Below are 21,417 nucleotides of genomic sequence, written 5' to 3'. Positions count from 1 at the left end.
CCAGGGCAGAGGGCCGGCTTGGAGGTACAGGGTCGGGGTGGGGTGCTGCTCTGGGGACCCGCTCGCTTCAGGGCCTCTGGGGAAGGAGCCAGTTGACAAACCGGGAACCATCAGCCCCACAAACCCCGTCAGACTCACGACCACTGACCTCCCCCTCCTTGCCCAGGGGCGGGGGGGCAAGTGGAGGGGCAGAGGCCTCGCTGCTGGTTCAGGAGCCCCTTCTGCCCAACAACGTGAAACAGGCCAGACCTCTGGCCCTGGAGACCCTGAGCTCCCGTCCAGATTCTCCCCCACTCTTGGCCGCGCTCTGCTGGGCCAGGTTCCTCTTCTTCGACTAGTCCAACAGCCTGACAGAGCACCCCTCTTCCAAAACCGCCCCGTTCCCACACCAAAGCCCTCTTCTCCTCTTTGCCCATCCTCGAGGCAAGCTGGTTCTCCCTCTACACCTGTTCCTTTACTACAGTGAGTGCTCTCAACGTTGCCTTCATCCACTTCTTGGCCAGTTAGACCGAGGGGCTTCCCAGGCGCAGGGCCGCGCGCTCTGTTTGCTCCTTGTCCCTCCACCGTGCCCTCAGCAGGGCTGCGCACACCAGGAGGTCCTGCCTGGCTGAGCTCACAGTGGATGCGGGAAGGCCTTTCTCGGGGAGGACTTCCCGCTCGCCACCACCCAGCGCCCCCAGCCCAGGCCTCCAGAGTCCCGCAGGCACGTATCACCATGTCTGGGCTCCAGGCTGCCTTAAGTTCTCCACCCAGCCCTGACCAGCGGTTCCCAGGCACCACACCTACTGCCAGACCCCACGAGATGGTTCTTAAGGGGAACTCAAGAATGGAGTTTAAAAGTCCTTGTCTGGGTCCTATTCCAACTCCAATCCCCAGAACTAAAGCTAGAATAACAGCTGGGCTGTGGCCTTTCGGGAGGTGGAGGGGTGGCTTTAGGGATCCTTCAGGGCTTCATCTAGGACAAAGGTGAGCCACAGCCAGCAAACCCAGAACCAGGCACTGAGATGCAAGAAGGATGTGAGTAAACCCACCAGGCCCTGACTCCCCACTCGGGACTTCCTCTTTCCCCACATTTCTTACCATAATTTCACATCCCTGCAAGAATCCCAGGCCTCTACCTCCCCAGACCTAAATCCATCCCAAATTCCCGATCTGAGTCTCTCCCCACAGCCCAGCCTTCATCCTGTAGGCTTCTGCTGCCTACAGGCTAAGGACACCACCCCGTCCCTATGGAAGATGAGCCCCAACAGAAGACCACCGGGGCAGGGAAGCAGTGCCTGAGGATCTGGGAGGGAGTCAGCAACAGGGAGGTCAGAGCTGGGGGATCAAGGTCAGGACTCCTGGGGTCTGTCTCCAGGTTTGCCGAACACCAGGGCTTTTAAAGATAGTAAGGACTTGGTCGAAGGGAGGCTAAAAATAGATGAGCGGTCCCAACGGTACCACCAATTAAACGCTGCGTAATCACTAGCAAGTCACTTCATCTCTCTGGGCCTAAATGTCCTCATCTGTCAAATAGGGTCAGGAGACATCCAAAAGACACAAGGGTGAGGGTGTACGGGGGTGAGGGGAACAGCTGTGGAAAGGGGGCATCCCACAGCAGCAGGGTGAGGGGAATGAGGCTGCCTAAAATCCACTTCCTCCAGCCCATGCTTTTCTCTTTCTATTTGGATTCACAGAAAAGAAAGAATGATCAGAATGAGTAGAAGGAAATAAAACACCACCATGAGAAAGAAAAAAAAAAAAAAAAAAGCAAGATACACTATCAGGAAAACGCAAAAAGGTGACTGGAGACAACGGCAGGAGTTCAAACATCTCTTGATGTCAGAAACCAAGGTGGGATGAGGGCGGATGGAGTGTGTCGGGGGAGGTGGGAGAGGGGAGAGCATACACGGGGACCAGCCCCCCCCCACCCCAGCGCCCAAATAAAATAAAGACAAGGCAGAGGAGGGGGGTAGGAAGGCAGGAAGGAGGCGGGACAAGTGGAGGAGGGGGAAGGGGGGCAAGGGGGGGTGGACAGAAAATCCAGGTGCAGGTTGGGGGCCATCCAATCCAATCCAAACCAAGCCAGAACTTCAAACCATACCTTCGCTGTTTAACGTCAGGTGAGCCGGACCTTGGAAAGGGAAGGAGAGAAAGAAAGAAAGGAGACAATAAAAGAAGAAAAAAGAAAGAAAAGGGGAAAGAAACAAAGAAAACACGAGTCATCAAAATCAGCCAGAGAGAGGGGAGAAAAAAGCTTTTGCTGCCACAATTTAAAAACCCTTTTTAACTTGTGACAGACATCGGGGGAAAGCCCCCAGCCCAGAGCTGAGGAAAGGGGCCCGATGCCGAAACAGAGGGTGGAGGGCACGAGAAGCGGGGGGAGAGAGAGAGAGAGAAGGGGGGCGCCAGAGAGGGTGAGAGGGGTACAGGCAGAACCAGAGGAAGGATTGGGGCAGGAGTCACTGCAGGGGGAGAGGAGATTTTGGTTTCTTTTTTTTTCTTCTTGCCGGAAAAAAAAAAAGGAAAAGGAGGAGAAGCATGAGTCTGGGAGGGCTGCTTTTTCCTTTTTCTTTTTTTCTTTTTTTTTTCTTCCGGGAGGCGGAGAGAAAAAAAAACGGTCAACGAGAAAAACGATTCGGATGGAGGAGAAAATAAAACACGACACAAAAATCAAAGCCACCTGGAGAGAGAGAGAGTGTCCTGTTAGCGCGGGATTGAGCAGACAAGAGGGATATCCAACACCCCCCCCACCCCATCCCGTTACCCCACGAGCCTGGCAGAGACCGGGAAGACGGGGGTATGAAGAGCCTGGGCCTAGAGGGAATCTCCCACCAAAGGGGGCTGTGGAAAGGCATCTGTCCGGGTCCAATCCTCCCAACTCCACCCCTCCCAACAGCCTCCGAATGGGTAACAGGCACCCTGCCCACCCGGGTTCTACGAGGAAACTGGGATTCAGGAGGACAAAGTTAGAGCGACAGCAGGTTGGAGGAAACAGAATCTGGGGAAACACTGGAGCAAGGATGGGGGCCTGGATCCTTCCATAGGGAGGACTGGGAGGCCAGGCCAGCACTCTTGGACAGCAAAGACCAAAGAGGGCAGCCAAGACCCATGGGCAGGAGCCCCAGCTCTCTGAGAGGTCGAAACACCTCATTCGAAACTATTCTACGGACCCCCTTTCTCTGGACAGGCCCTCTCTGAGGTGACCCAAAAGCTGAATTGTGAAAAGGGAAAACAGAAGCCCGACAGCCAAGATGGAGAGCAAGATTGTGTGGGATTTTTTTTTCGGGGGTGCCTTGGTCCCTTGAGAGAGCCTGGTCAGCCCTGATTTGGGGACCCCCTCAGCCTTAGGGGGAGAGACTTTGGCCCACTGGACCAGTACCCTAGTCCCCAGAAGGCATCAGCCAAGGAAAACTCTCCCCCAGAGAGGCTGGCAGCACCATGCCCCACAGCGGAGCTGAGACCCCAGGGCTCCCTGAGATGACCAGCCCCACCAGACCTCAGCCCCCGCCTCCCCCATCCCTGCACCCGTGGTGTCTGGCCAAGAGGATGGGGAAGGAACAGCCCTGCAGCACCACCTCGCCCTTGGAAACCATCCCCGCTGCTGAGGCCGTGAGATGTGGGCCCTGGGGAGAGAAAGCCGGGACCAGGATGGAAGATAGGGAAAAGCGCTCCAGGTGTCTCTGGGGCAAGGCTGAGGGCCAGGATGCCTGGGTTCCAAAAAGAAAGGCAGCAAAAAGGCCAGAAGGGCATGGCCAGCGCCCAAGGGCCTGGATCCTGTGGAAGATTTGGGTAGATGGTTCATGTTGCCCCCTTCTTGTCTCAGGCAGCACTGGTCTCTCCCCAGTGCTGGGTCTGAGGCCAGTCGGGGGAGGGGACCACAGCTGCTAAGGGCTGCCTCAGGACAAAACAGCTCTTGGGAAGACACAGGTTTTATCCACAAAACCGGAGGGGACCCAAGCATTTGGACCAAGTCTTATTCCTTGCTCCGAACGCCCCCCACCAACTCTTTCCCCCAAAACTACCAGCATCTTCCAAACCCCGTGAATCCAGGACCCAGACCCAGGGCCCTAACCCCTCATCCATCTCTTCCAGGCCCAGGAGCCGAGTGACCTGTGAAGCTGCCTCCTGTCCCCCCTGCCGCCTGTACCACTGCTGTGGCGGAGTGGCATCTCTGCCTCGAAGACCCTTCCACTGCCCAGCTCCCAGCCAGCCTCATTAGCATACGGCACTCTCCCTCTGTCGCCACGGCAACCAGCTGCTCAGCTCCCTCAGGAGTGACAGCACCAGCCATCCTGGGGAAGGCGAGGCCGGTTCCCTGCCCTGTCTACCTGAGGCTCAGCCCAGCCTGGCCCGAGGGTGCTCTCCCTAAAGCCTGCCTCACCCCCTGGCCTGAAATCTCTGCTCTCCCCATGCCCCGGCCCCCCTCCTTACACCCTCCCCACCTCTACCTGTGGCATCAGTCCCTCCTCCAGCCACTGGAGAAGAGGCTGGTAGTGACGGATGGCATTACCAAGGGTCCTCTCCTAGGGCACTTTATCTGGCTGCTTCTGGGTCTTCTCTCCCTGCTACAAAAGGCTAGGGGGAAAGGGGTGGGGCTACCAGGATCCCCAAAAGGAGATGCTCGGCAGGGGCCTGGGGAGCAGGACGGCTGGGTCCCTGGGAGAAAGCTAGGCCTGAGGCACAGTGTCGAAGGACCAGACAAGAGGGTGAAGGCACGGAGGACTCAGAGATCTGAAGAGGGACCTGCAGAGTCCAGAGCGTAATGCCACCAAGGAGTCCCGCAGCCCACCCCCCGTGAAGCCACCACCTACCAGACCCACCTCCCCACTCTCAGTCTCGCCCCCTTACTCTCCTGACAAAACCCCAGGGAGGACCAACATCGAAAGAAGGAAGAGGGTTATAGGGGACAAGATTGTGAGACACACAAGCAGCCATGACACAAAGACACACAGATGCATCACATCCCTGGGTGTATACACACACACACACACACACACACACACACACACACACACAGCCTCAGACACACACCCCTGCACAGCCACTGACCTGCAAGCACACGCAGGGCCACATCCAGACCAGCAGGCCACCATGGCGCCCCCAAGAGATGGCTAAGTGGTCTCATTCCCCACTTGTCCCTAAAGCCCAGCTTCCCGTCTTGTCCCTCTATTCTACTATTCTACTTGTTTGGAGAAGAACTGTTTCCTTTTTCCTCCCCTTCAGCTCCAGGCCACTGTTCCTCCCCACAGCAGCCCTCCGGTTTCTTCTCTTGGGCTGGCCTTTTCCCCCTCCCCATTTCTCCCCTTTCTGCCCCTCTCTCCACTGTGTCCTTCCTCTTCCCGCCTCTACTTACCCCCTCTTCTTCCTCTTGTCTGTCTGCCCCCTGCTCCCTACCCCCCGAGCCCCTTTCCTCCACCCTTTTCCCCTCTCTTTCTCCTCCATCTCTCCCTTTGTTCCGGAGGAGACATGACATCAAGAGCAAGTAAAAGTCACATCAGCACTAAATCTTATCTCCAGCCCTCAGAAGGCTGCGTCCACACAGACACGCAGACTCTCTCTCGCACACACACAGAGGTAAACACTGACACACGGAGACGCAGACACGGACAGGACAGATGCAGACACAGATGCAGACGCTCCTACAGAGGCACACGGAGATGTGGGCCACGCCACAGAAGACACGACGCTGGAGGGGCACACACCTCTACACACACTCAGACACATGTACACAGGCATACGTGTACAGACGTGCACAAAGACACCCAGACACAACAGAGCAGCAGAGCTGCGTGAACACGTGTGCACACAGATTCACACGCACGCACACGGGTGCCTGCCCAGAGGGATCGGGAGACCTGAGGGCACCCAAGGAGAAGGGACATGAGAGAGAGAGACAAGCCAAACCATGGACACCACCAGGGAAAGTGGATTCCAGCCCCTTCTTTCCTTCCCCGGACTCCTGCATCCAGGGCAGGGCCAGGCCCGGGGAGCTCCCAGCCTGGGGCTGCACACATGCTTCCCACACCCGCTACTCCAAGAAGAAAGTGTGGGGCAGGTTTGGTGACTGGGGTCCTATCTCCCTCCCAGCCCGCTGCATGCCCTCCCTGTGCGGGCCACATGAGCTCCCCTGCAGCCCAGCTGTCCAGCCTGGACCGTTCAACCCAGTCTTCCCTCCCTGACGTGGTCCACCTCGCACAAGGAAAAGAAACAGGGAAAAGCATGGTGAGAGAAGGTTCAGACGGGAACACAGAGAGGGCCTGGGGAAGGACAGAAACAAAGAGAGAGGTCCAGGGACAGAACCCTGGAGAAAAAGAGAGGCAAAGACAAAAACAAGAAAGAGAGAGAAGGCAAACGAAGCAGAAGACAGGGAAAGAATGGACAGAGACCGCGCAGCGAGGCACGTTCCCCACCCTTCCCCGGGCCTGGGCTGAAGGAAGAAGCAGACCATCCCTACCTACCGAGGCCAGCCCGTGGGGCAGGGGACAGGGGACTACAATTGTGTCAAACAGGAGAAGCTGCTACCCAGCCCACATCCCCTGACCCGGGGACCCGACCCCCTCCCCATGCCTGCGCTCTTCAGACCCCGGAGCGGATTCTACCCAAGCACCACCCCCAGCCACACCCCAACCCCTGGCAGCGTGGCCTTTCTAAGCTTCCTCAGCTGGGCTGGGCAAAAACCCATCTCCTCAATCATTTCTGGACACTTCTGAATGCTCCAGCCCCCTCCCTCCAGCTCCACCCCCAGTCTGGTCTCCTCCCAGGAAAGAAGAAAGGCCGGTGGGCAGACGTGCTGAAGACAGACAATGGAGGGACCGCCTCTACCAGGCAGTTCTCCCCAGCAAACCAGAAAGAGGGACCAGGTGAGAGGCGGGCCGAGGCAGCCAAGAGGACACCGAGACATCCTTCCCCGGGGACGCCACACGTGGGCAGGGGAGGGAACCACCAGGCCCCCCGGCGATTGATCTGCCACCCTAGCGACCGAGAGGTATCACTCACCTTCCATGGGGTGCTCCTCTGCAGGCCGGCGAGGTTCAGGAAGGGGGATGCAGAAAGAGAGAAAAAAAGGAGGACGGTTAGCGAGGGTACCAAGGACAGGGCTCCAAGGGGAGTGATGGAAGGTGGGTCCAAGTTCCCCTAGCCCGCCCAGGCCCGGACACAGGTCACCCAACCAGGAAGGCCCTGCGGGGATGAGACAGAGCCTCACACACAGGGTCACACAGTCCAAGGGGACATGAGCCTCGAGTTACACTTCAGGAAACTGAGGCCCAGGACAGGGAGGTAATCGCTCAAGGTCACATGGGAAATCAGAGGCAGAGCCAGGAACAGCAGTCAGGCGTCCAGACTCCCCCAGCGCGCTCCCCCCACCCCCGCACTCCATCGCGTCTCAGAGACAGATGGGGACACGCTCACGCCGGGCTCACCCTCAGTGACACACTGACACACATAGGCACTTGATGATGCAGAGACATGCATAATCTCTCACACGACTCACACCTGAAGCCTGTGCACACTCAGGCCCAAGCACTCCCCACCGCCACCCTGTCGGGGGAGAAAAGTCAGCGTACTCAGAAAACACAGTTTCTGCCTGCAAGTGCCGTGTGACTCCCACCCCAGTCGCCCAGCCTCTCTGAGCCCCCAGTACCTCCTCTGCAAAAATGAGACGGGTGGGCTAGAGCTCCTCTGAGGGCCCTTCTGGCTCTGGTTCTGTGATTCTGGGGTAAATGCCTTCTCAACAGCTGGGTGTGGCAAAGGGCCCCCAGGCCGGACGGGCCACTTCAGGGGGCCAGACCGGGCCCATCCCTCTGTCGTGCCACAGCCTTTGGGCAGTCAGCCCTCACCTCTCAGGGGCCTGCCTGGGCCTGTCCCTGGGGCTCACCAAAGAGATCAAGAAAGAAGGAAGGGAGGGAGGAGAGAGGCAGTTCCTTCAACTAAGCTCAAGCAGGCTGGGCTCCGGCCTGCTCTATAAGAGGGCCAAGAAGCCCCCTCTGCAAACATTTCTGACCTGCCCGCTTACGGGGAGCCTTTAGAGGAGGCAACAGGGGGAAAAGGAAGAGCACAACCTACAAACAAACAGACCCATTGGGCAAACACACACACACGCAATCACACGTATGTGGACCCAGGATACACATGTGTACACGCAAACAGCTGTTCAGGACACACTCACGCCCGTGTGCACACACTATCTCCTACCTCCAGCCTCACTTTGTGTTCTCTTCTCATCCGCTCTTAGGGGGTTAGCTAAACTCCAGAAACACACACCGTCATTTGTCACACCTTATAGCACGCCCACAATACACACACACAGGCTGAATGCAGAATCAATACGCGTGCTGTGACCTAATACATCATATGAGATGCACACGCCACGCCACCCCACACGCCCTCCAGTGGCTAGAGACACACACCCCAGGAGGAGCACAGCCCCCTTTTGCTATCTATCGATCTATTAGTCTCCTGTTTTCTAAACCTACACACACAAGCCTTTACATATCCACGTGTGTTACAAACACACTTCTATACAACACAGAGCTTCTTTTACCTGACAGCTGCATCCCCCAAAAGCCGTGTATACACTGATTCCCTTAAATAAACTGAATCACGTGACATTTATGGTGGGGAGGGGAGCTGGCTAGGAAGGGACCCTCGGGAAAACCCTTGGACTCTCGAGAGCAGCCCTGTGTCCGGATCTCTGTCGCAGTGTGCTGGGGCCCTGGTCGGTCAGCACACGCATGTCTCCAGCTCCTGCACAAACAAGGAGGCACATCACCCGACACGGCGGGGATTTCAAACCCTATTCCCACCTGCCACAAATGTGGGCCGTGCTATGCTCAGGAAGGTCAGACGACCAAGTACAGCCTGCTGCCTGCATGAGTCTCCCCTCTCCTGGTTTCGCAGAGGGGCCCCTGGGGACTCACTGGCCTCTCTTTCTCAGCTGCCCTTCGCTTTCTGCTGATTCACCTGTGCCCCTCACCTGCCATCACGGGCCCCTCCAGGCTCAGCCCCAGGCCCTCCACGCTCCTCTCTCTTCTCCCGCCCTCCTCCATGAGAGTGCACTTTCGTGGCTAAGGGACCCCCAAACCTGTATCTTCATCCGTGGCCTCTTCCCTGGGGGCCAGTCCTGCACCCCCAGCCATGCGCTCTGCGATCACTCAGCTCCTGACACCCAGACTACCACTAAAGCCGCGTTTGACATCTCCACCCGCTGCAACAAAGCTCCCGTTTCCCTGCCTTCAGCAAAGGCACCGCTTTCCACCAGAGCTTCTTGAACACCCAGCATGTGCCCCACACTCTGCCAGGCTCCAGGGAGGCCCAGAGTTAGCCACGTGCCAGACACCATGCAGACCCTCAATGTGCGTTATCCGCATCAGCTTCCCAGCAACCCCCACAAGCTGGGTGTGTTACCTACCTCCTTTGCAAAGAAAAGGACACTTGCCCCGCAGCACACAATCACCTCTGCCTTTGTCCACTGCGCTCCTAGGTCATCAGAGCCCCCATGCTCACCCCTGACCCCCGGTTTCCTTCATTAGCCTCCTGCTGTTTGGTCCCCCCGCCCATGCCCAGCCTCGCTCTTGGGCACATGTACCAGATACACCTGACTAAGTACAGCCATGATCAACACACATGCACAAGCACACACACACGGTCAGAACTTTTCAGTAGCTTGGGTACAAACCTCTCTTCTGTGCTCCCGATCTGCCTTCAGAGAAGCTTGACCTGAGTGTCTCATGGGCTGAATATCCTCACGTCCAAGATGGACCTCAAAACCCTCACCCCTGCAAGCCCGTTCCTCCTGCCTGCACTCCCGGATCAGGTCAGACACCCAGAAATCAGCCTTGCTCTTTTCTTTTTCACACCAATCACCAGGTCCTATCAGTTCCAACCTGTAAAACTCTAAAAGCTCGACTCGACTCCTAGAAACACTTTTCATCCCTCCCTCACCATCAGCACAGCCCCAAGGCCAGACCCTCATCAGATCCTCGCCTCAGAACACTGATAAGCCTCTTAAAGGACCTCCCCCTCCAGCCAGTCTTTTTATCCCGGAAGTCACAGTCCAAGCACCGCCAAAGTGGTCCAACTGAGTCACGACCCTGCTTAGAACTCTTCAAGGCTTCCCAGGGCCCACAGGATCAAGTCCAATCTTCCCAGGAAAGTCCATTTGGGTTTGACCATGCCTCCCTCCAACCTCCTTTCCTGCGACAGTCCAGGCTTCAGCCACACCCAATTCCTCCCCCTTTCCCTACTATGCCACGTCTCTGCACATACTATTCCCTCGGCTTGAAACACCCTTCCCCATGCTCATTCCTCTCACCCTCAGCTGCCTGAGAAAGTCGACTCCTGCTTTCAGACCAAGTCAGTATACGTCGGTCTGTGTTCTGAACTGACCTCCTAGCCATCCTTCTTTTGTGCCAGTTCTCGATATGTAGCTCGGGTTGTTATTTCACTTATCGCATCTCTATTGCGATTGTGTTTCCACGTCTGCTTCCTGGCTGGACTGTGAGAGCTCCAAGAGGAAGGACAACGTCTCATTCATCTCTCTATATCCAGCTGCTTACACAGTTCCTGGCTCAGAAAAAGGCAGGCCTGTGTTTGTTGAATGAATAAAAAATAAGAAGTGAACACTTCTCACTTACCCAGCGCTTCAAATGTGCCTGGCTCTTTCCATGCCTCGTTTCCCTGCTACCTCATCAACAGATACTACTATTACTCCCTTGTAAAGATGGGGAAATCAAGGCTCAGAAAGTGGAAGAAACTTACCCAAGGTCACACTGGTGGTGAGAGACAGAGTCAAAATCTGAACCAAATCTGTCTGGCTTTAAAAGTTTCGATGGGCTGCATTCTTGGCCTGAAGTTCAGAACTTCTAGAAGCTGGCTTTAATCTACAGTTCTGATTTTATTTCCCATAAAGCACAACCATCTTGGTCTGATACACTCGACTCACACCCTCTGGACTCCTCATTTAGACCATTTTCCTGGCGGGGAAACCCTGGTCTTTCTTTTACCTCCACAAATCTCACTCAGTCATCCTTCAAGATCTAGCCAAGTCCCACCTCCTCCTTGAAGCCTTCTCTGACCACAAGGGTTAATAATCATAGTAGCATTTATTGATCACTTAAGAATAGTGCCTGGCACATCGTAAAGGATTTCCATGTATTAACTCATTTAGTCCTACAACAACACATGACCCCCATTTTACAGAGTAGGACATTGAAGAACAATGCAATTCAGCAAACTGTCCAAGTTCTCAGAGCTAGCAAGTAGCAAAGCCGGGATTAAACCCGTCAGCCCGTGCTCGTAACCATTCTGCCACAGGAGGCTTTCCTCGGGAGCATCTGTCTCATCTCTGGGATCTTACAGCAGTCGCTCTCTGCACAGCTCTCTCTCGAGCTGTCCATCCCATTCTGCCTAGAGCCGTTTCCAACAGCAGAAACTGTCAGGACCACAGGTATTAGATGTTAGAGCTGACAGAGTGATTCCACATAGGTGACTTCATTTACTCAACTTTCATACACACAGGTCTTGAGTGCCTCCCCAGAGGGCATAAATGGCATTGTCTTGGCTAACATGAACTGGGGATCCCAGCAGATTCATCATCAAGGACAGGGATGAAGACCAGAACCAAAGAAAAGAAACAGTTCTGAGCAGCCAAAACCGACATGGTAACAGTTATGCATTAAAAACTGTTATTTTCTCATAGGAGAGCCTCTCAGACCCAACCCAGAATCCACTCCCTCTTAGCGACATACAATTCTAACATGCTGGGAATGCTGATGTCCAAGTTCACAGAGAGAGAGAGAGAGGGATATGGATTGTTACCTGACAACTCCTCCTCAGGGCAGAGGTGGAAAAACTAGAAAAAGCTAACATAAGAACTCAAAAGTCAGGCATCATTTCAGGCAGGGACAAACCTCAACAAAGGAACCACTGTGTGACAGTCCGGTGCAATACCTGAGGGGAATAGCGACATCGTGAGTCATCCGGAAAAGGTTAAATCACATTCCAAATATGCTTAGGGAGGCAGAGAGGTGTGCAACATATTTTTAAAAGATTTCCATCTGAAATGTTCTAAATGCTAGTGAGCTGTGTATTTTAATGGGATAATGCCCCACTTTCCAGGGTGAGTTCCTCCCCGCGGGCTCCGGAAGCCTGCGAGTTTCCTGATCGATTTCCACTGCCCTCTCTCACTGCTGGGACGACAAATACGGGAACACCCTCAACACATAGTGGCTGAAAGGAGAAGCTGTGGCCCAAGGAATCTGGGGTGGTTGCTGGTTTCTAATGAAACACTGCCCCTAGGCACCTCCAGTAAGCCAAATGCAGGTCATCCACGGACACAGCTGACTGATTGACTCTCCTTTTCGGAGGCAGTGTGGAGAAGGTGGGGGGCCCCGGAGTCAGCTCGGTTCAGATCCCAGCTCTTACATCTCACGGGGTGGTCATGCCTTCAAGGCACCCAGCAAATGCCCACTCACTGTGAGGCCCCGCTCTCTCCTCCCTTGACTGTGTGATCCGATTTACTTTTTGTTCTAACTGCTCCTTCCCTGAGTCTGTAGCCACTCCTCTCCCTCCTCCTCCCAAATGAGCCCCCCTGAAGTCTCTTCACCTTCTCCTTGGCCACTTCATCTGATCCCAAAGCTTCAAATACTCTCTCTCCACACACGTGGCTCCCAGGTCTCTACCTGCAGCCCCACCTTCAACTCAAAGCTCTGGTCTCACACTTCCAACTGTCTGGACGCCTCTGTCCGGGAACACCAAGACAGGTGCATGATCTGTGGCTCAAACCTGCTCCCTGTCCCAACTTCTCCCTCCCCTCAACTCCCACCGCCATCCTTCCGAGCAAGCAAACCTGAAACCTCATCACCTCTGCCCCTCCACGTGGGAAAGGCAGAGTCCTACAGCTTCAGTGTCAGCAGCAGCTCTCAGCCACTGTTGCTGCTACTGCCACCACTGCCGCCACCACCCTTCCTTGCCAGTCCCCAAGACAGCCGAGGGTCAGGGCCCCAATGTCCCTTTCCTGAACCATCTCCCACTGACCCCTCCACCGCAGGACTCTGCCCTCCATATTCCATTCTACCCTTCACTCCCAGCTTCCAAAACACAGTTCTTCTTATTCACGTGCCTGCTCAAAATTCTTTTGTGGCTCCATTTACCAATACTCTATAACACAGCATCCAATAAATGTTAGGTGAATGATTTAAGTCAAAATTCCAAGACCTGGGGAATTCCCTGGTGGTCCACTGGTTATAACTCAGTGCTTTCACTGCCAGGGGCCCAGGTTCGATCCCTGGTTGAGGAACTAAGATCCCACAAGCCTCACGGCACGCCCCCAAAAAAGAAAAACTCCAAGACCTGGCCTCATCCTGCTTCTCCTGCTATAGATTCCACTGTTTTCCCTGTACTCCTTGGTGCCCCTCTAAGGACATGATGTACATTTCCCTCTTCCACACCTTTGTCCTCACTAGTTCCATTGCTTAGCGTGACCTCCCCACACCAGGTTTACTGATCAACATTCAAGGCCAATCTTAAATAGTATGCCTTTTATTATTAATCCCCCGACTTGTAAATTCACCCCTTCTTCAAAACCCCAAGAGCACTCTGCTTATAATAACAACTACCATTTACACCACTAATTATGTACTAGACACTCATTTCATTCCCAAAACAAACCTGTGAGATAAGCATGCTTATCCCCATTTTACAGGTCAGGAAAAAGTAGTCTGAAGGTTAGTACTCATCTGACTCACAGGCCGAGTGAGTAGAGAAATCAGATTTAAACCCAGATCTGAGCCTCAGAAGACTATGCTTTAATCACTAAGCTACACTGCCCCACTGCATCTCTTTGCATCTTACTGCATACGCCATGCTGTTCTTTTGTTATTATTTATTGAGCACTTTCTATGTGCCGGCACTATTCTAAGCACTTTATATGAATTAGCCAATTTAATTTCCATAACAACTCTGTAACGTAGGTACTATTACTGTCCTCATTTTACAGATAAGGAAACCAGGGCAGAGAGAGCTTAAGTCCAACGTCACTGCCCAGACAGCCAGACTACAGCATCTGTGCTCTTAACCACACCCTGGACTGCTTTTTTATCTGCTTCCCCAATTAAGCAGGCAACTCCCTGAGCAGTGTCTTCTTCATGTCTGACTCACCTTCAGCCCCCAACACAAGGCTTATCACCACGGAGGACTTGACAACAATCTGTTGAATTAAATTGCCAACACACCTACAAAATACGAGACCCATGCGTCTATCTCCCTGCCAACACAGGCATTACCACTGGTTTCATTTCTCCCCCAAGCAAGGTACGCACCTGACATTCCATCGTATACATCTACATCCCCACTCCACTCGAGGTATCCCAAACACACCTGCACACTCTTCTTCCTTGATCACTTTTCATCCCTTTCTCCCCACACATGAGTGACACGAGGCGGAGTTCACATGTAAACCAATGCAAAATCCCAGTCTACTTGATCCCCACTTTGGCAGACAGTCAGCAGCAGTACACATACTCAGTGACTCATGCTTAGCTCTGTCTTCAATCACCTGTGGCCAGAGCCCCAGAGAAAAGAAACAGATTTCCTAGCATGGAGGTTCTCTGTCAGCGGGTAGGCCCAGACCCAGGAAGGCATCGGCAGGGCAGGGGGCGGGGGTGGGGGTGGGGTGGGGGGGCGTGGTCCAAAGGATCCACAAATCCATATGCACACCAAATATCTGAAGGCAGATTGGCATGTCTTACATATAAAGCTAAAACTATTTTTCCTAATGTATATTTGATTAACCACAATGGCAAATATAACATCAAAGCCATCTAAAAGCTTTCCTGAATGCACAGTAGCCTTGAGTCATATGTTTTCACAATAAACAGATATAAAAATAACTACTATTTGGAAGGGGTACTGTGAATTACTGAGTTTCAAAAATGTCCTCAATCTCAGAAAAAGTTGCGAACCACTCAAAACAGATAATAATGAAGTAAATGTAACCTCCAGGGAAGCTTGAAGACTCTGGCCCTCATCTGGAGCCAGACCTGTTCCCCTTAAAAATCTTCCATCCCTAACCCCAACACCCAAGGGTGGAAGCTCATTCCTGTCCTCCCTGGCTGGATGGGAATGTACTAGAAGAAGTGTAATGAGCACAGGATTTTACAAAAGCTGCCCAGGAAATAAGGAACAAATATAAGGGGAGGGAATGAGGTCATGGGTGGGGAGGACAATCAGTAGAGTTGTCACTGTGCCTGTCATCGCCAGATGTAATCAGTGTTTATCAGTGTTTATAACCACCATGGCCACCTACAACATATATCTGAAAATACACACATACATCGTTTCATATACACATACAGCCTTACCCCAAGCCTTTATTCTATCAGATACTTGTTAATATCTCTTCAGTCATTCCACAGATCTTTATCAAACACTCACAAAGTGCCAGGTACTACATTAGGTGCAGGGAACTCAGAGGTGAATATCCCTCCCTTTTTATCATAGACAAAGCACAACTCCCTCCACAGATGTCACACACACACACACACACACACACACACAGTGGGTCAGATACGCAACTGCCTCTCACAGTTCCAACACAGCTGCCACAAACATTCAACTGATACACATCCAGCACATATACACATGATACAACCATCCCTGTCACACACAGGGACCCAAACACATCTCAGACACACAACCACACGATGCGCCTTCAGAAGCGCACATCTTGTATGGCTTACTGGGAGCCTCTGGCCGATTAATCCTTTCAGGGAATTAATACAAAGGCTCTGGTTGACCAGGGGGCCTCTGGCTGCATTTTTCATACACCCAGGCCAATTCTGCCACAGTGAGACCATGGACCAGCAGCCTCTCTGTAGCTCACATTTACCTTCCATCAACTTAGAAGGGTGGTTCATCCTATTTTCTTAGGAAGGCTTGGAGGGGAGAAGTCATAGGGACCAGAGAATCAAGTTAAAGGTCATAAAAGATTCCTCACGAAGTCCAGGTGTCTTACTGAGGTCTCACATGAAAACGCACGCACGTGGATACCTACACGAGCACCCGCACCCTTACACTTGTGTACTACTCACTCTACTAGGCACAGGACTTCTATTTGCAAACACTACTTTTCAAACAGACCGTTCACACGTAACATACACGCTGCCAGACTCACGCACCACTGTGTGCAAGCAAACACGCACAGACACACAATTTCACAGTTTCGGGAGCACCTGCACTCCTTGGAGAAAAGGTGAGAAGGTGTCAGATTAACTTAATACACATAGTTCCTGAAGATACATCACCCAACCTTGTACAAACAACTCCCAAGAGCCATCCAAAACCTTCCTTATATATTCCTCTACCACAACTGCAGATACATAATCAAAATACAGACGTCCCAAGCCCAGAGCCACACCTGCAGATGTGGCTCCTCCCATGGCTGTAGGCAGGTCCCAGCCAGTAGGACACCAGCCCCAAAGCAGTCCCAGGGCCGTGCTGGTCTGTGGCACACACACTCCTCAAAGACCCTACCTCTTGAGGGCAGACACACACGCAACTGCTAAGTACTCCAGCTTCTAGAGGTGCTAGGGGAAAGGAACGCTCATCTGTCTGCACACATCTGCTAGAAAGCGGCGGCCACAGACCAGGAGATGCACGTGCCCCGTCCCCAAACTGATGGGGAACCTCTCCCCGACTCCCCAGCCAGACCAAAGTAAACCAGGGGCCTCGAAAGCCCTCCTTCCCCCACCCCCTCTAAAACCACAGCCCACCCCAGGCCTGGCGCCACCCTCGACCTTGTCCCCTCATTTCGCCCACTGCAGCCTCTTGCAGCCCGGGAGCCTGCGGAACCTCTCCCTCCCTTAACCTCCTTTTCAAGTCCCAATTCCACATCCAATTCCATATTCCAGAGTCCTCACCACCCCTCTCCAGCCCTCCAGCCACCCTTCCAAACCCCACGCTCGCGAGGGCTCCAGTGTTTAAAACAGAGGCCTCCACTTCCAGTTTCTCACCCGGGAGAGACGACCAGCCATTTTTTTTGCCCGTCAACAAAACCAGCAACTCTAGTCACGAGCCTGAGAGGCCTCAGCCACCCTGTCCCTCGGGCTTCCTTCACTCTCAAAACACTCGGTTTCCGCCCTCCTGGCGCGTGCAGTCACCCTGGCGAACCCCACTCGCCCTCATCTGCCCTCGCACGCGCCGCCCTGCCCTTCTCGCCGCGCCCACCGCCCTCCGTCCGGGGCCCTCATCCTCTGGTCCAATCCCGGCCTCTCAGACAGTACTTCCCGCCCACGCGCTGACCCTCAGACCGCGGCCCCGCCCCCCTGGGCCGACCACGCCCCCGCCTCCTGGGCCCCGCCCGTACCGACCCCACCCACGGCCCTCGCAGGCCCCGCCCCCCCCCCCCCCCCCCCGTGCTGACCCTCTCCTTCACAGCCCTACACAGCCCCCAGCGGTACAAGCCCCACACACCGTCTTCAGGACTCCTTCACAGGACTCCCACCGTCCCCGCCCACAAGGCCCCACCCACTGCATCACATAGGCCCCGCCCACACAGATCACATCCACCAGCCCTCACGGGCGCCTCACAGTCAGTCACCCACCCGCTCCAGACGCCCTCAAGGGCCGGCCCTCATCCTCTCGCTAGTTGGACCTGACTACACAGTCCTACCCACAGGTCGCCACAGGACCTTCACTAGAGGACAGGGAGAGGGGCACTGGATGGGCTCACGAGGCCGCGCCCACACTGGCCACGCCCACACGGGACCCGCAGGCCGCCCACGCCCACGCCAAACCTCAGCACCCCGCTGCTCCTGCAGTTCACTGGCTGACCGTGCGCGCCCTCTCTTTGGGACAGGCGTCCTCACACGCCCCTCCCAACTCGCGTGCTGGTACACACTCTCACTCGCCCCGCAGGCGCCCCTACAGGCCCAGACAACTCTCCCGCCCCTCACTCCGCGCCCAGGCGCCCAGCGGCGGCTCCCCCCAGGCTCACCTTCGCTGCAGAACTTGCCGCCGAAGCCCGTGTGGCTGCAGTCGCAGCCCACCTCGCCGGGAGCCAGCATGGTGCAGAGGCCGCCGTTGGCACAGGGGTTGCGCGCTGGCGCGCACAGCGGGTCGGCTGCGGCGCCGCGCAGGCCCTGGCTGCCCAGCAGCGCGGGGGGCCGCTCGCCCAGCTTCAGGTTGGCCAGGAGGCCGCTGAAGGGCGGCTCGTACTTGACGGTGCTGAGCGTGAGCGCCGAGAGTCGCACGTCGGGTGGGATGCCTCCCACGAACAGGTCGCTGGCCACCTGCATCTCGCGCCGCTTCGAGCGCACCTCGGCGGCGCGGGCCTCGCCGTCCACCGACAGGGCCGTGCGGCGCGCGTCGCGGGTCAGCAGCACCATGTGCCAGCGGTCGTCGGCCACCAGCGTGTCCAGCTGCAGCGTGGCGGGCTCGGCGCACGAGAGCGTGAAGCGCAACCGCAGGCGCCCTTCCACCAGCAGCAGCTCCAGGAAGTCGCAGTCGCCGCCGTCGTCCAGGTAGAGCAGCAGCGCGCGAGTAGCGTTGGTGCGCACGCTGAAGCTGAGCTCGCCGCTGCTCGCCGCTCCGGCCCAGCGCGCGTAGCGCGCCCACTGCCCGGGGCCGCCGCCGAACTCCAGGCCGCCCGCACCCGCCGCCAGCGTCAGCAACAGCAGCAGCGGCAGCGACGGCGGCCGCCACGGGTTCCCGGGCGCCATGCCTCCGGCGGCCCCGGCCCCGCCCGGCCCCCGGCCCCGCTCAGGCTTCAGAGTCGCCGGCGCATGGGGCGGGGAGGGGGCCGGGCGCCCCCCGCGCCGAGCGGGGCTCCCTCGCCGGGCTCCCTCGCCGGCTCACAGTGCCATGGGCCCGGCCGCAGGGCGAGGCAAGCAGAGGCCCAGGTGCTGGCTTCCACGGACGGAGGCGGAGGCGAAGGCGCCCCTCCCCCGCTGCGGGCTCCGACGGAAGATGGGAGAGGGATGCCTGCGGGGAAACGGAAAGGAAAGGGTTAATGAGGGGCTCGGAGGAGGGGAGGTGTCGGTGTCTGGCTCCCCCCTCACACCAGCAAGAGCTCAACTGTTTCCCTTTAGGACTGGAGGAGCCGCCCTGACCTGGAGAGGGTCTCAAAACAAGAGACACCACCATGACAGAAGTACTGGGGGCCCAACCCTGGGGGGGGCGGGAGATGACACTCGCTAGGGGCATTATTGGTTTAAGATGTAGACAGGTAGGGAAGTAACACCTTCGAGTCCAGTAGGAGCCCAACCCAGATGCCCTCACCCCCGCCTCCCATCAGGACCAGGGCCAGCTCCTGTGGGTGAGGCCTAAAGACTCCGCTTCAGCTGGTGACCACAGCCCCTTCGTCTTTGAGACACCCAACCTCTGTGCGTGGCTCCCACCACCAGCCACGGCTCTCTCTCATCAGTTCCTGATGCTGGATAATGAAGTCGCTAAATAATTCATTAGGATTAATTAAATGCCAATTTGTCAATGGTATCACTGGGTAACCTGGCTGGAAGGGGGCAAGGGAGAGAAACCAGCCAGGACCCAGGCATCCAGACCCCAAGCCCTCTCCATCCATGCAAAGAGACAGGCATCTGATTCGGTGTCTCCACTTCCCCCAAAACCACACTCACCCCTTCCTGGGCCCCAACCCCCTGTTCACCAGCCCAGGTCCTTCCTGTGAACCTAAATGTCTGTCACCCTCAACCTCCAGCTCCCAGTCTTCAGCCTGAGACCTGAGCCGATACCTGGGTTCTCTTCACCCCTCAGTTCCACCCTCCTCCTCATACAGGGCTGGGGGAGCCACCAGGAGGCAGGCAGCCTCATTTGCATAAAATTGCCTTTCTGAAATGATTACCCTTGTAACGGGTTGTCAGAGAGCAATTTATACCCCACGCCAGGGAGGGGAATTTGCATCTCGTTAAACTCTGAGTCGTAATTATTTATATCCAACAACCCTCCTGAATATTGCATTGATTTTATTTTGGGGAGGGAGGAAGGGAAAGAGGTGGGGAGAAGCCTGAGAGAGAAGCAGAGAAGGACCATAGTTTAGGAAGAGACAGGGAAAGATTGAAGGGGAGCGCGGAGAGGAAGAAGAGAAATCGCATGAAAAGGAAGAGTAATGGAGGAGAAAGGTGGCCTGATGGGGAGAAAAGGAATGAGAAGATAGAGAAAATTAAATTCCAAATTCCAACAGCATTTGTCAAGGCCCTGGACGCTGAGCATTTTTACAAATGTCATTTTACTTAATCAGTCTGGGATGTCCCATTATTCCCATTAACCACTGGGGAAGCCCACATAGAGAAGTCTAGGGACTTGCCCAAGGTCACACAGCCAGTCAGCAGGGAACTGGGACTTAGATCCATGTAGGTCTGACTCCAGCATCTCCACGAAAGAAACAAAGGGCAGGGCAGCCACAGCTGTGGTTCAGAGAGGTGTGAACCAAAAGAAGAGAAGAGGGGTGACTTGGAGAGAGAGAAGGTTGGATGGGTGTGGTTCCTCCCTACATGGGAGGAAGCTGGGGTATGAAGGGGGAGAGAGAAACCCAGGGACCCCCTAAAAGGCCAGAGTGAGGGGTGTGAGCAGAGAGTCACGGGAGGGCAGGATGGTTGGAGTGATATGTATGCAGAAAGAAGATGGGGCAGAGAAGGCCTCAGGAGGCTGGCAACAGAGAGAGTGTGGGGAGCCATCTCCAAGAGACCCTCCAAATCCAGCTCTCAGGTCCTTCCATCTCGCTCCTTCTGACTGCTGCCCCCCCCAGTCCTACAGGCTCCAAGAGGGTCTCAAGTGTCCTGCCCCAGCGCCCCTCCAAGGGCTGCCCCAGGGAGGGAGGTGTTCCAGGCAAACAGCCCCTTCTCTCTCCAAACACTATCGCAGTTATATATAGCTTTGCCACTGCCTCTCCTCACTGGGTAATAGAGATAATTAACATGCGCGGGCTAATTAGCCAATCAAATTAAATGCAGCACCTGCTCCCAGCCTGATTGACGCCCTTACCCCCACACGCATGCACCCTCACCCCAGCCCAGGGCAGGGGAGAGGGTCCCTCAGGCTTGGGGGAGGGAAAGGCCAAACTCCCCCTCTTCCCAGAAGGAGCAGCCAGAGACCCCCAGCAGAGGCACGGCTCCGGAGGCCGGAGAATTGCATCCTCCCTCCCTCCCCGACCCAGGGTCTCAGTCTCAGTCTGGCCTTGCCTCTGAGCAAGGCCCCCACCCCCTCCTCCAGACACTATTTTGGGGAGGGAATTAATTAGCTATCGATTTCTGCTGGCAGAGGGAATAGGATTTCGTGCTGCTGTCCGCTCACTCCTCAGCTCAGGAAAGGGAGGGGATTAGTTCCCCGGCCCCACCCCCATCCCAGTCCGTCTGTCATAGTCACAGCCCCCACCCTCTAGAGGGTGGCACAGGGGTTCCTACTGGCAAAGCCCGGGGTCAGGGT

The 21,417-nt window shown here is 55.6% G+C and overlaps 1 protein-coding gene across 27 annotated transcripts in view; it reads right to left on the bottom strand.

Moving 5' to 3' along the window:
* Positions 1-21,417, bottom strand: part of NRXN2 (neurexin 2) — a 109,509-nt gene that overhangs the window by 81,001 nt on the left and 7,091 nt on the right. For 24 of the 27 annotated variants that reach the window (XM_082343971.1, XM_082343978.1, XM_082343975.1 and 21 more), the window contains exons 2-4: positions 17,975-18,960; positions 6,979-6,996; positions 2,084-2,113 (exon numbers count right to left, since the gene is read on the bottom strand). In XM_082343971.1, coding sequence (XP_082200097.1) covers positions 2,084-2,113; positions 6,979-6,996; positions 17,975-18,698 — 772 coding nt within the window. In that variant the 5' untranslated portion in view covers positions 18,699-18,960. The remainder of the gene's footprint in view (positions 1-2,083; positions 2,114-6,978; positions 6,997-17,974; positions 18,961-21,417) is intronic. The other 3 variants (XM_082343997.1, XM_082343998.1, XM_082343976.1) reach the window with 1 other exon arrangement.

This window comes from Balaenoptera borealis (genome assembly GCF_965194805.1).
Source record: "Balaenoptera borealis genome assembly, chromosome: 11".
Lineage (NCBI taxonomy): Eukaryota > Metazoa > Chordata > Mammalia > Artiodactyla > Balaenopteridae > Balaenoptera > Balaenoptera borealis.
The sequence above is the reverse complement of the archived record's forward strand: the minus strand, read 5'-3'. Positions and strand labels throughout refer to the sequence as shown.